The sequence below is a fragment of the Lepus europaeus genome, chromosome 5, assembly GCF_033115175.1.
Source record: "Lepus europaeus isolate LE1 chromosome 5, mLepTim1.pri, whole genome shotgun sequence".
NCBI lineage: Eukaryota > Metazoa > Chordata > Mammalia > Lagomorpha > Leporidae > Lepus > Lepus europaeus.
Window position 1 is genome coordinate 10,765,717 of NC_084831.1, and position 14,411 is coordinate 10,780,127.

The window sequence follows — 14,411 nt, forward strand, 5'->3', positions numbered from 1 at the left end:
GATCCCAGACGAGCAGGGGCAGAGACCCCTCCACCCACGCTGCCCAAGGCTGCTGTCCCTGGAGCCGGGACTTTCCTATGGCCTGGAAGGGTTAAGGCCTCTGTCTCCCTCCTGCCCTGGGCCTTTGACCCCTCCTGGCTCCTCCCCACCCCTCTGCCAACACCTTTGCCCGGTGACGTCAGTGTCTCTGCGCAGACCTGGCGGGAGGCTGGGGCCGGACCCCGGGCTGCCATGTTCTCCCTGCCGGCCCTCCCCTCCTGGCTCCCCGGCCTCCCCTCCCTTGAGTGGGGCTCCGGCCTCCTCGACTGCCTCCTGCGAGGTGAGCGCCCCTCCCCGTTCCACCTCAGCTCCGCCCCCTGCAGATGGGCCCCACCCACGTGGGTCTCTGGCCACCAGGACCCCCCCTGACGCCCTACACCTGCTGCCCGATCGCCCGCCCAGGCCTCGTCGGGGCTTGCGGAGTCTCTGTCCTGAGCAACCTCCTGCGGGTTTACTTCTTCGTGGGCTGTGCCAAGTGAGTGCCCACGGCCCCGTCCCCCGAGCCCCTTGCCAGGCCCCTGGGCCCTGTGCTGTGACTGGCAGGAGAGACCACCCCTGCCCCCCACCCCAGTGGGTGTGGCTGGTGGCCCAGGGGCTCCCTCCCGGGGCCGAGGCCGCTGGAGGGAGCGTCTGCCACGTGCGCTGTGGCCCACAGTGACCCCGAGTGGCGGCTTCAGACGGAGCGGCTGCGGGCCCAGTGGTCCTTGCTGGAGACGCTGCACCTGGCAGGGCTGGCCCTGCTCCTGGCTGTCGTGGGGGTCCGGGTGGCCGCCCTGGTGGTGCTCGAGTTCTCCCTGCGGGCTGTGTCCATGCTGCTGACCCTGAGCAAGGTGAGACTGCAGGGGACGCAGTGGGTGAGTGAGCCCCTGGCCCTGGCACCGGGCAGGCACGGGGAGGATGGAGCCCACTGGAGCCCCTCTCCTGGGGGGTGCAGGAGAAAGGCTGGGGTTTGCACCCGGGCCCGGGGCTTCTGATGGGCCAGGACAAGTCTGGGGGCCCCGTGGGTCCCGCCCCTGTCCCGAGAAAACAGCAGCGGTGCCTGTGCCTCCAGCTTGTCAAATGCCAGGCCCACACTAGAAGACATCGCCGCCGTCCAGGATAAAGGTTTACTGTGACACCTGCTTCACAGATGGGGAAACCGAGGCCCAAGGTCACCCAGCAGCCGATAGTCGGGCTTTTTTTTTTTTTTTTCCCCTTTTTGACAGGCAGAGTGGATAGTGAGAGAGAGAGACAGAGACAAAGGTCTTCCTTTTTGCCGTTGGTTCACCCTCCAATAGCCGCCGCGGCCGGTGCATTGCGCTGATCTGAAGCCAGGAGCCAGGTGCTTCTCCTGGTCTCCCATGGAGTGCAGGGCCCAAGGACTTGGGCCATCCTCCACTGCCTTCCCGGGCCATAGCAGAGAGCTGGCCTGGAAGAGGGGCAACCGGGACAGAATCTGGCGCCCCGACCGGGACTAGAACCCGGTGTGCCGGTGCCGCACAGCGGAGGATTAGCCTGTTAAGCCACGGCGCCGGCCAGGGCTTTTAACCCAGGTCTTCCAGGCTCCACACCACGATCCTTGAGCTAACGGATGGGTGCCAGGCACTAAGACTGATCAGAACCCAGGCGAGAGAATGACCCTGTAGGGCTTACCTGGAGCCTATATTCCGTTTCCGGGGACCCTTGGGGCCCCGGCCGCCTGTGCTGTGTCCCCCTCCCGACAGGACAGCCGCCACCTCCCCCCGCAGGGCTCCCAGGACACCCAGGAGAGGCTGCGGCTCTTCCTGCTCTGCCAGTACTCGCTGGGCTGCGGGCTGAGCTGCGGCCTGAGCTTCCTGCAGGAGGGCGCCCCCCACCGCACGCTCAACCTGCTGCTGAGCCTGGGGCTGGCTGCTCTGCTCGCCTCGGCCGCCAGGCGCCTCCGCCGCCACGTGTGCCGCCTGTACGAGCTGCACCGCGGCCAGCGCTCCTGCGGCGTCTGCCTGGGCCTGCTGGCCGGCGCGCGCGGCCTCCCCCGGCTGCTGGGCCGCGCCCTGGCCGTGACCTTTGCCGTGGGCGACGTGGCGGCCGTGGCCCTCATCAACCGGGACTTCCTGACCACCTCGGAGGCCGTGCGCTTCTGGACACCGCTCACCATCTGCTACACGCTGCTGGTCATCCACATGCAAGGTGGGGCGCCGGCGGGGGCGGGGTCCTCTCCATCGCCATCACATCCCACCGCCTGCTGGCCCAGGCCCCGGCCTGTCCCTGCCTCCCAGGGAGCCGGGCCCAGGGGCAGAGGCCACACCAGGAGCGTGCAGCTCAGAGAAGGGCGCTCCCACCTGGGGGCCCCGAGGAGCTGTGCTGGGATTGGGCCTTGGAGACGGAGCTCACTGAGAGAGGCAGGGGTGGGGGTGGGGGGTTGTGGGCTCCAGAACAAGCCACGCCCGGAGTGAGTGAAGGCGTGGCAATTGCAGGGAAGCTGCCCAGGGCACAGGGAAGGGATGAGTCTGGCCAGCATCAAGCACCCTCATCGGCCAGGCCGAGCTGTCGTGCGAGGACCCTCACGGGGCTTTACGTAGGGGAGACTGACCCTGGCCCTAGGAGGAGGCTCCTGGCTGCAGGGCTGGGGTGGGATGGAAGCCGCAGGGTGAGGAAGGGCCCCCCAGGCAATGGGAACAGCAGTGCAAAGGCCCTGAGATGGGTGTGAGCGCAGTGTGCTCTGTGAACAGGGAGAAAGCTGGGACGGCTACAGACAGGGACCATGGGGGAATGAGGCAGAGAGGAGGCGAGGCTGGGGAGGGGGCGGGCCCTTGGAGGCAGGGGAGTCCCGGCAGGGGTACGGGCAGAGCCGGGACCTCGTTGATGGGTGCAGAGGTCACTTGAGCTGGGCAGCCAACAGGGACTGCAGGGACAGGAACAGAAGAGAGGAAGTGGCTGGAGGCAGGGAGGGGCAGTGGGAACCGGGGTGTGCGCGGGCAAGGAGCCCCAGGGCTCCCTGGGGAGGTGGGAGTCAGGTCCACTCCTGGGCTGGGGTCTCTTCCCCGGATCCGAGGGAGACCTAGGAGGAGGTAGTGAGGGGCGGCAGGAGTGCCCGGTGCCCTGCAGGTGGTCGGAGAGTGGGGCTGCAAGGGGAGGGGCAGGCGTGACCATGACAGGTGCACCTCTCCCCAGAGGAGCAGCGGCAGAACCGGGGCATGCGGGGCCAGGTCCAGACGGTGCTGGTGCGCATGGGTGGTCTCTTCGTGCTGCTGCTGACCGTGGGCCGCTGGCTGGACCTCCTGGGCCTCCTCATCTCGCTGCTGGCTGAACTCTGGTGTCTCATGGGCGTCCGCACGCTGCTTGACCTCTGCCACACGCAGGTGGGCCCCCGCTCCCTCCACCCCAACGCCCTGCTCCAAACAGCCCTGGGATCTCGAGGTGGCCTCCTTCAGGCCTGGGGACAGAATGAGCTGCTGTCCCAACGCCCTGGAGCCGGGCCTTGCCAACCCCCAGTGGACCCCAGAGGCCCCGAATGGGAAGGTCTCAGGTGGGGGGGGGGGGAGGCAGTGTCCTGCAGCCCTTCCCTCTCCTTCCGCAGGACTTCCCATCCCAGAGGCAGTCAAGGTCAACTCCAAGCCAGGCTCAGCCCCCTGCACCCGCCCAGCCCCGGGAGACGGCGCCCTCCTGACCTGCATCGGGAGAACCCGGAGTCTGACCTGCGAGGCTTCAACCTCAGACGCTGGAGACAGTGGTGGGGGCTCTCCCGGCCCCTGCTTCGGGCAGACACTGGGGACCCTTGACAAGGGGCACTCAGAGACCCTGGGGTGGGCAGGTGGGCACAGGCGGAGGGACTAGGAGCCCCGGCTGTCCCCTTTCCTGGCCTCCTCCCCTCTGCAAACAATAAAGACGACGATTCTCGCCACCCACGCTTCCTATCACACACAGAGAGGGAAAGAGCCTTGCTGAGGTCACACGGCTCTCGGGCCGTCTGGGGAGACAAGTCTGGGGCTGGCGGGGCTGGGTCCCCCGAGCCACAGAGCTGCTTGCAGACAGAGCGGAGCTAGCGTGGGGCGGGCAGGGGCGGGGACAGAGGGGATGGACACGCTCGGCCTAACACCAACTTGCAGTCTGGGTGTGTGGTGCCCACCTCCCGTCCCGTTCCCCGCTGAGGAGCAGCTGATGGGAGCACGAAGCAGCTGGGGCCTCTCCTGGGGGCTCAGCCCTGACCTTGACTTATCTAAGAACATGAGGGTCCTTCCCATCTCAGCCCATTCAGGGCTCAGTGCACCGAGGCCAGAGGGTGGGGCACCAGCTCCTCTACCTTTTTTTTTTTTTTTTTTTTTTAAATTTATCTTTGTATTTATTTGAAAGGCAGAGTTACAGAGAAGCAGAGGCAGAGAGAGAGAGAGAGATCTTCCATCTGCTGGTTCACTCCCCAAATAGCCACAATGGCCAGAGCTAGACCAATCCCAGCCGGAAGCCAGGAGCTTCTTCTGGGTCTCATATGCTGGTGCAGGGGCCCAAGGATTTGGGCCACCTTCCACTGCTTTCCCAGGCCACAGCAGAGAGTTGGGTCAGAAGCAGAGCAGCCGGGTTTTGAACTGGTGTCCGTATGGGAAGCCAGCACTGCAGACGGCAGCTTTACCTGCTACGCCACAGTGCTGGCCCCCAGCCTAAGTTCCGTGTGCCCAGGCAAGCTGCTGTCCCGCTCTGACACCGCAGTGTGCCGGGCACCTGGATGAGCTCACTTCGCTTTCCCACCAGCCCCAAGGGGCAGGGACCCCTTTTTCCCATTCAGAAACTGAGGCTCGCAGAGGTTAGGTAACTGCTCCGGGGCCCCCAGGTCGTAAGTGGCCAGAGTTTGGGTCCAGGTGGCCTTGAGCTCCAGAGCTCAGGGGGCTTTGTGAGCTCCCTGCTGCCCAGGTTCTGTGGAGGACATGGAGTTGGGGATCCCCCAGGGTGGAGCAGGAGCACCCCAGGCAGTTTCACGAATGTGCTCTAACCCAGCAGAGCCTGGGCTTCTCCTGGCCGGGGCTGTCGGGTTGCACAGGGATGGAAGACCTCAACCCAGGGCCCTGCCCAGAGCAGGGGAGCCTGCTGGCCCATGGCTCGTGGGGCAGCAGAGGCAGGGCGGTCAGGTGGCAGGGACAGCCTGCAGAAGGTACCAGGAGGACCCCAGGGCAGGCACATTCCCCCAGACATGGTCACCCCAGGACAGCTCGACCCTGACCTCTGAACTCTGCTCCTGGTCCTACCCTACCATCAGGCCTCTCAGGCCAGGGTGTGGTCCCAGAGGGAGGAAGCCCCCTCCCACAGTCCAGCCTGGCCTGGGAGCGCTGGGCTCACTCGCAATGGAGAGGAAGCTGGCGGGAGACGAGGAGGAAATGGCGCACTTGCTTGGGCACAGGGCCAGCCCCTTGCCAGCCCCAGACTGGGCTCTGGGCTCCAACCAGGGCCCCGTGTTTTTGCTGGAAGATGCCCCAGTCTCCCAGTCCTTGGCATAGCCTGGGATGCATTGGGGACCAGGCCAGGAGGGGATTGGGCTCGGCAGTCCTTTCCTTTTTATGGGCACGAGGGCTGTTTTCCAGACAAAAATTGGGACCACGTGGGCTGGAGAAGGCTTCTTACCAAACGAGTGTTGTGAAGTGAGGCACTGAGCAGATCTCCAGCCAACTGGAGAAACGGAGGCCATGGGCGAGCCGAACCGCAGGGCCTGGGGCTGCGGTACGCTCTCCCCAGAGGACCCCAGGAGCCCAACCCTGGGCGCTGTCCACCAAGCCCAGGCCCCGCGGTGGGGACACCAGGGTCCCCAGTCCCTGCTTAGAGGGGCAGTGAGCCCTAGGGCGCTGGCGTTGGGACGAGTGGGTCCCCTCCCTCCCGCCAGAACCCACTGCTGCATATCCTGCATTGCTTCACCTCCCACTCATTCATTCATTCAACGAGCCAGGGCTGGTGACTGCAGGCAGCCGGCACTGGGCTAGGGAGGGTGGGACGAGGCCGGGGAAGAGACGCAGGCCTCAGAGGCAGCCCCAGGGGAGACAGACAGGGCAGTGAGGTCTCCCGGGCAGCTCACAGAGCTGAGGACGACGGAGCTGCGTAAGGGTGAGAGAGGGACCGTGCCGGGCTAGGACCAGTGGATTTGCCATCTACGGCTGCGGGGCAAATGATCACCCCCGCCCCGATGTATCATCTTATTTTTAATAAACAAATATATTTAAATAAATAAATGACTTATTTATTTATGTGAAAGTCAGAGTGGCAGAGAGTGAGATCTTGCATCTGCTGGTTCACTCCCCAAACGGCCGCAGTGGCTGGAGATGGGCCAGGCCAAAGCCAGGAACTAGGAACCAGGAACTCATCTGGGTCTCCCAGGTGGGAAGCAAGGGCCCCAGCACCTGGGCCATCTTCCACTGCTTTCCCAGGCACATTCGCAGAGAGCTGGATTGGAAGTGGAGCAGCCGGGACTCGAACCCACGCTCCAACAGGGAATGCTGGCAACTCAAGTGGCAGCCTAACCTGCTGTACCACAACACTGGCCCCTATTTTATTATTTTTTGAAAGATTCCTTTATTTATTTAGCAGAGTGATGGGGCTGAGGGGGAGAGACATCTTCCAGCTCCCAAATGGCCACAATAGCAGGTCTGGGCCAAGCCAAAGTCAGGAGCCTGGAACTCCATCTGGGTCTCCCGCGTGGGTGGCAGGGGCCCAAGCACCTGAGTCTTCATGAGCTGCCTCCCGCCTTGCACATTAGCAGGAAGCTGGACCGGAAGTGGAGGAGGGGTTGGGACTGGAACGAGGCAGTGCGGTTCGGGACGCGGGCACCCCAGGGGCACCTTAACCACTGCACCAAGCACGCGCCCCGTCGGAGTTGCTTTAAAGGCTCAAGAGTTCAGAAACAGGGACCTAGGCTGGAAGCATCTGGAGCAGCCCAGGTGAGATGATGGAGCTCCCAGGCAGCGCCGAAGGCTCGGGATGGGGGGGCAGGAAGGGGCACGGGGGCAAGGGGCACAGTGGCAGTGTGCTGGGGCCCGATCACAAGGGGTCTGGCATTGTCCCCGAGAGCACAGGGAGCCACAGAAGAGCTGAGCACAGGGTGAGAGGGTCCAGCTGTGTGGACAGTGAATTGCTGGATTTAAGTCCTTTTAGAAAAAAAGAATACATGGCCGGCGCCGTGGCTTAACAGGCTAATCCTCCACCTTGCGGCACCGGCACACCGGGTTCTAGTCCTGGTCGGGGCGCCGGATTCTGCCCCGGTTGCCCCTCTTCCAGGCCAGCTCTCTGCTATGGCCTGGGAAGGCAGTGGAGGATGGCCCAAGTGCTTGGGCCCTGCACCCGCATGGGAGACCAGGAGAAGCACCTGGCTCCTGGCTTCGGATCAGTGAGATGCGCCGGCCGCAGCGGCCATTGGAGGGTGAACCAACAGCAAAAAGGAAGACCTTTCTTTCTCTCTCTCTCTCTCACTATCCACTCTGCCTGTCAAAAACAAAAAACAAACAAAAAAAGAATACAAAGTGTGGATGACAGTGAACAGTGGAACTGGCGCTGTGGTACGGCAGGTTAAACCCACTACCAGTAACACTGGCATCCCTTGTGGGCACTGGTGTTGAGTCCCGGCTGCTCCACTTCCAATCAGCTCCCTGCTAATGTGCCTGGGAAAGCAGCAGAGGATGGTCCAAGTGCTGGGGTCTCTGCACCCACATAGGAGACCCAGATGAAGCTCCTGGCCCTGGCTTTGGTCTGGCCCAGCCCTGGCTATTACAGCCATTTGGGGAGTGAATCAGCAGATGGAAGATCTCTCTCTCTCTCTTCCTTTCAAATAAATAAATAAATCTCAAAAAGAAAGAGAGTGAGCCCTTCTTGAAATCAGGAAGCCAAAGCACAAGGAGACCTGGGCCATTCTCCCGATGCCTCTCTGGGCAGTTTGCTGGGAACGCTTCATGGAAAGGCTTCCTGGGCAGCACCTGGCCTGCTGGAACATTCCATAACTCCCAGCCCTCGCAGGGGCCAGTGGGCCACCTGAGGCCGCGGGCCGCTGCCTTCCCGGTCATCAGTGCAGCTCTGGCTGCCCAGGAGTGGGCAGCAGACCAGGCTGTGGTCTACTCAGGAGGCTCTGAGGGACTAGGGGGGCTGAGATGGGTGCTACCAGGGGTGGACGTTCCCCTGGGGACGTGGGCAGCTCAGGACGGGGCTGGGAACAGCGAGGACACAGGAGCTCATTCTCGGCACGCAGCTGAGGCGCGGGGCAGACGCGGGAGCCCCTGCCACCAGCAACACCAGGATGGCCTCCTCCCTGGGGCTCTCACCCGGCCACCCAGGCCTAGGCCGCGGAGGAGGGGCTGCCCTCGCAGTGTGCTGAGCCCCAAGCCCCCTCCTGAGCCGCCCCACATTCTCGCCCCCAATGCAGGAGCCCCCACTGGGTCTCTGAGCAGATGACCTGGCCATGGAACCAGCAGGCCTGGCCACTCCGCCAGCTCAGGCCCCAGCCCCGGGGGGATTAACACCCAGACGTTGTTGTCACTGGCAGCCATGGAGGCTGGGCCCTGCCTGGGTGAGGCCAGTGGCCTGGGAGCCGGGCTGCTGTGTGGCTGTACCTCCCCTTCGGCTTTTTTTTTTTTGCAGGCAGAGTTAGACAGTGAGAGAGAGAGACAGAAAGGTCTTCCTTCCGTTGGTTCACCCCCCAAATGGCCGCTACGGCCAGCGCGCTGCACCGATCCGAAGCTAGGAGCCAGGTGCTTCCTCCTGGTTTCCCACGCAGGTGCAGGGCCCAAGCACTTGGGCCATCCTCCACTGCCTTTCCGGGCCACAACAGAGAGCTGGACTGGAAGAGGAGCAACCAGGACTAGAACCCTGGGATGCCGGCGCCGCAGATAGAGGATTAGCCTAGTGAGCCGCGGCACTGGCCCCACTTTGGCTTTTGAATGTCTCCCGACAAACATGGCCTGTTGAGTGGCCAGGAGCCAGAGGACCTGGGAGTGGATGGAGCTCGTTTTCTGAGTGAGGGACTCCCTGGGCCTCAGTGTCCCCCCTCTGTTGAGAGTGTTGGAGAAGACCATAGAGGTTGGTGCTCCATACTGGCTTGGGGTCCCCCAAAGGCCCAGCAGCTAGGAGTGTGATCCCCAGGGTCTAATGTTAATGGTTAATGGATGAAGGGTGGAGACGCACTCCAATTGTGAGGCCTGGAGGTGGGACCCTGGGAAGTGATTAGATTGGGTTAAATTGCTGTGGTGGGGCCCCCCGATAAAATCCTGGTGCCTTCAGGGACACAGGGGGTGGGCATTGCTGTGCAGTGGCTCGGGACCCCCACTTCCCACGGCGGCGAGTCCGGGTCGGGTCTCAGCCACTCCGTGCTTGCCGCTAACTCATGCCCGGGGAGGCAGCCGCCGATGGCCTGAGCCTTAGGGTTCCTGCCGCCCATCCGGGAGGCCTGAATGGGGTTCCCAGCTTCTGGCCCGAGCCAGCCCAGCCTTGGCTGTTGCAGGCACTGGGGGAGTGAACCAGCAGGTGGAAGCCCTCTCTGTCCCTCTCTCCTCCCCTCTGCCTTTCAAGTCGATGAACAAAAGTGAACACTGGTGGACACAGAGGCGGGGTGCCCAGCCTCTGCCTCCGGGCGGCTGCAGGCTCCTACATCCTCCACTGTCTCAGCAGGAACCAGAGCGACGGCCCTGGACCGGGAACCTCCAGAACCGAGGCAGAGCAAGCTTCTCCCTGCCCGAGTCACCCCGCTCAGGTGTGTCACGGTCACGGTGACGAACGCTGACAACGCAGCTGGGCCACAGCCCCAAGGCCTGCGCGTCGCCACGAGGGCCCTGTGGCGCCGCGGCTCAGCCTTGGCCTCACTGGCTAAGAGCCCGGGGCAGAAGGTGCTGACTCGGAGCAGGAACCCCTGGGTGGGGGGCGGGGACACGAAGTGGCCAGGCCGCCCATGCCCTCTGCTGTCTCCAGCCTCCCCCGCCTTGTCCAGGAGGCTTCTGGGCGCACAGACGGATGCGTGCCTGCGCCCCGCCTTTGCCAGGAGCTGCTGGAAGCTGTGGAGGGGTTGGAGCCTTGGGCTCTGGGTTTTCCTTGCATTTTCTTCCCCCAGGCTTTAGGTCAACCTTGAACGTGTGTGCGTGTGAGGGTGACTTGTTCTTTCTCCCAGAAAGCCCAAGGTTGAAAGAGAGTAAAAGGGGGCCGGTGCTGTGGCCCAGCAGGTTAAGCTGTGGCCTGCAGTGCTGTTAGCCCATAGGGGCTCCAGGTTCAAGTCCCTGCTGCTCCACTTTTTTAAGTTTTTGATTCAGTGAGAGAAATGCATAGGAGAGTGAGGGTGTCAGTCTCACCGAAGGGAGAAGGGGGAGTCTGGGAATTCAGCTGGGTCCACACCGAGCAGAGAGCATAGAGGCAAGGGTGCGCTTTTGAGAGCTGTTAGCAGCTTATCACGGGCAGAGCGAAGGCGGAGCGTGCAGGCACCGCTCCACCTCTGGTCCAGCTCCTGCTGATGTGCCTGGGAAAGCGGTGGAAGACGGCCAAGGGCTTAGGCCCCTGCACCCACATGGAAAACCTGGATGAAGTTCCTGGCTCCTGGCTTCAGCTTGGCCTGAGGGAGAGGGAGAGAGGGAGAGAGGGAGGGGGAGGGGGAGAGGCTCTGGCAGCCATTTGGGGAGTGAATTAATGGAAGGAAGTCCTCTCCCCCCCCCCCGCCCCGTGTGTGTGTGTGTGTGTGTGTCTTTCCCTCTCTGTATAACTCTGCCTCTCAAATAAATAAATATTTTTAAAAATTAAATGACTTGGGGCCAGCATTGTGGCACAGTAGGTTAAGCCACCACCTGCGATGCCAGTATCCCATGTAGGTGCCGGTTTCAGTTCTGGCTGATCCCACTTTTTTTTTTTTTTAAATTTTTTATTTGAAAGTCAGAGTTACACAGAGAGAGGAGAGAAAGCGAGAAGTCTTCCATCCGCTGGTTCACTCCCCAACTGACTGCAATGGCCATAGCTGCGCTGATCCAAAGCCAGGAGCTAGGAGCATCTTCTGGGTCTCCCACGCAGGTGCAGGGGCCCAAGGACTTGGGCCATCTTCCGCTGCCTTCCCAGGCCATAGCAGAGAGCTGTGATCCAGTTCCGATCCAGAAGAAGATCAGCAGAAGATGGCCCAAGTGCTTGGGTCTCTGACACCATGTTTGAGACCAGATGGAGTTTCAGGCTCCTGGCTTCGGTCTGGCCCAGCCCTGACCATTGCGGCCATTTGGGGAATAAAACAGCAGATGGAAGACCTCTCTCTCTCTCTCTGTGACTCTGTATTTCAAATAAATAAATAAGTCTTGTGAAAAATGCACGTTGATGAGGAAGTCAAGATCCAGACACAGGCACTCACTCTCCTTCCTTAGACCCCACGTGCTGGGCTCTCAGAGCTGCCCGAGACCCCACACTCCGGGGGAGCCACTGAGCGCCGACTGTGCGCCAAGCACCGTGCTGGGGCTGGAGACACAGCGCTGCCCCCGCCCCGCTGGGCCCAGCGTGGGGATGCAGCCAGCAGCCCGGGGATGCTCTCGACCCCTCACCCCACTGGGAGGACTCGGCAGGCTTCTGCAGAGTGTGGCAGGGGCACAGGCTTTGCCCAGAGGGAAAGGGGGTCAGGCCCGTGCCGGCTCAGCAGCCTTCGTCCTGACCCTCGCAAGCAACAGAAACATAGTTTAAGTCGTTTAAGAAAAAGTAGGAAGGGGCTGGCGCTGTGGCTGGCATCGTGGCACAGTGGGTACAGCTGCTGCGGGCCACGTAGGAGCGCTGGTTGGAGTCCCAGCTGCTCCACTTCAGAGCCAGCTTCCTTCCACTGAGCCTGGGGAGGCACGCGCGATGACTCCATGACGTGGGCCTTTCTGCCCATGTGGGAGACCCAGATGGAGTTCTAGGCTCCTGACCTTGGCCTGTCCCAGCCCCGGCTGTTGAGGCCACTTGGGGAGTGAACCACTGGATGGACGAGCTCTCTCTTTGCTGCTCTGCCTTTCAGATAAGTAAATGTATAAAGAAATCTGTTTTTAGAAATGCTCTGGAGTAGAGATTAATATACCATAAAAAGTGAAAACTTTTCAAAAGAGTAAATTTTTTAAAAAGGAAAAAAAAAATAGTAAAAAAATGCTTTGGCTCCAGAGGTGGGATTTCAGGCATGGCTAGATCCAGCAGCTAAAGCAACAGGATCAGTTCTGTCTCCTTCTCTATCTCTTTACTCTGTGTTGGTCCAAGTGGTGGTAAAAATCACATCCAGTCTGCATCCTGCCAGCCAACAACCCTGCTGGGAAATACTGCCTGCTTCCAAATACGTCCAGCCACAGGCCCAGCCAGGAGAACTAGAGCCACAGTGATTGGCCAGACCTGGACCACAGTCACATCCCTGGAGCCCGGGGGGCGTGGCAATCCCACCTGGACCCCAGGCACTGAGAGTGGAGGCCGGGATCAGGGTCAGGGAAAGAAACCCGGGCTGATGGAGCCTTGCAGGTCCTGTAGATCCCACTGCAGGCCCCGGGCCTCTTCCTCGCCTTCAGCGGCTGTCAGCACATTGATTCCCAGATTCCCAAGCACCTGTCCCCTGCGAGGTGGGGACAGCAGAGGAACTCGCCTCGGGGCACCTACTAAGCGCTGGGCGTTTGTGTCCACATTCCTTGCCATCGCTGGGCTGCAAGAAGAAACAGGCCCGAGCTGGAGTCGCTCCTGGACACAGATGCTGCTGACAGCTGTGTCTGTCCCCGGCACACATGACCACACCCCTTCTCTCTGCAGCTGCACACGCGCGCGTGCACACACACACCCCAGCCCACAGCAGGTGCTCAGGAAACAGGTGTTCGGAGAACCTGCTGCGTGGGGTCTTGGGGAGGGGCTGGGAGGCCCAGGGGTCTTCTGAGGCTGAGCGCCGAGGGGTAAACCCCTCCCCGCCTCTCGCCGCCATTGCCATCCTGCACAATGCAGCTGCCCCGGCCGGGCTGGGTGGCTCTGCTCTGCCCTAGCCGCAGCAGAGCCTGCCGGGGCAGGGTGGGGGGAGGCAGCTGGTTGATGCTTTCTCTTGGGCAGGAGGGGGTGGAGGGGTGGTTCAGGGAGCCTCCGAGGAAAATGGCACATCCCCCGGAGAGGGGCACACTTCCGCCCCACAGGAGCACACTTCCGCCCCACACGCCTCAGGCTGGTTCCAGCTCTCAGCTACAGCTGGAGGGCATATGGAGGGTGTGGCAGAATGTTCTGGAAGTCAGGTGAGACTGGCCCCCACCAACACTTCCAGGACACTGACTATAGGCCAGACCCTGAATGTACCTTTTCAATACCTATGACCCCATATTTCTGCAAAGGGAAGCAGACGCCTCCTGCTGGGGTTTGCACGCGTGCCCCAAAAGTCTCTAAGTTACATCCCAATTCATAGGTTCGATGGTATCTGGAGATCAGGAGGATTAGATGAGGCCATGAGAGGGCCACAATGTTGGCGCCTATGGCATTAAGGGGAGAGGAAGAGAGACCCGAGCGGGTGCACCTGCTGTCTCACTACATGTGCCTTCTATCGTGTGGGACGCGGCCGGGAGGCCCTCGCCAGACGCCGGCCGACACTGTGCTCCTGAGCTCCCCAGCTCCAGAACCCAGGAGCTTCTTCTGAAATGAATTGGGCTCAGAGGTTTCCTTCTAAAGAGAGCAAGACGCCTCTCTGTGGGCAGCTCCGGCCCAGCTGCCCGTGTCCCAGGCGAGGCAACGGCCACGGCGAGCGGAGGGAGCTGGAGAGGCGAGACCGAGGCCCCAGTCTGACCTCAGAGCCCATATCCCCGCAGCTTCCTCTGTGGCTCCCCAACCCTGCCGCTCGACGCGCCCTGTGCAGGGGCCTCTCTGAGCCGGAGCCCCCTCCTCCCCGTGTTCCATCCCAGCCCCTTCTCCATTCCGTCATAGCACTGTCATCGCTGACGGCTGTCAATGCGCACCCCCTGCCCAGTGTGGGGACGCTGCGTCTGACTTGGTTTCGGGGGCTCCTGCACTCACACCTGCCTTGCACATAGTAGGTGCCCAACAAGTGGTGGAGTAGTCAACTGCTCCAAAGGGGACAGCAAACCCCCCGGCAGCCTGGTTGGCAGCAAGGCCCCCCACGGCCCCGGACCGTGCCCCCACACCCCTCTCCCGCCGCTGCCACCCTGGGTCTCAGCAGCCACAGCCCACAGAAAAGCTTGAGTCCTTTCCCTTGGGGCCACCTGAGGCCGGGAGGGGCCTGGCAGGGACGGAGCGGGGAGCAGGGCCTCCGAGCCGCCAGACAAAGGGCGTGTGTTCTGGGCCAGCGCACTTCCTGGGTTTCCGTTGCAGGAAGTTTGGCACCTGCCTATCGGTGACACCGACACCCAGGCTGGTACGGGGACCAGGGCCAGGACGGTCCCTCCATCCGGGAGCAGCAGGAGACGCAGATCGGGCGCTGCATGGCAGGTGAGTGGTGCCAGAGAGAC

The 14,411-nt window shown here is 62.2% G+C and overlaps 1 protein-coding gene across 1 annotated transcript; it reads left to right on the forward strand.

The window, feature by feature from the left end:
- The first annotated feature begins 191 nt into the window (after positions 1-191).
- Positions 192-3,901, forward strand: TMEM82 (transmembrane protein 82). Its single transcript, XM_062193101.1, has 6 exons — positions 192-319; positions 442-514; positions 695-869; positions 1,767-2,187; positions 3,172-3,359; positions 3,578-3,901. The coding sequence occupies exons 1-6, from the start codon at positions 232-234 to the stop codon at positions 3,665-3,667; spliced, it is 1,035 nt and encodes a 344-aa protein (XP_062049085.1). The 5' UTR covers positions 192-231; the 3' UTR covers positions 3,668-3,901.
- The last annotated feature ends 10,510 nt before the right edge of the window (positions 3,902-14,411 follow it).

Excerpts from the sequence above, each read along its gene's own strand:
- TMEM82 (XM_062193101.1), top strand. The coding sequence starts at position 232 with ATGTTCTCCCTGCCGGCCCTCCCCTCCTGGCTCCCCGGCCTCCCCTCC. Across the intron at positions 870-1,766 it reads TGCTGCTGACCCTGAGCAAG|GGCTCCCAGGACACCCAGGA; the intron begins GTGAGACTGCAG and ends CTCCCCCCGCAG. Across the intron at positions 3,360-3,577 it reads TTGACCTCTGCCACACGCAG|GACTTCCCATCCCAGAGGCA; the intron begins GTGGGCCCCCGC and ends CTCCTTCCGCAG.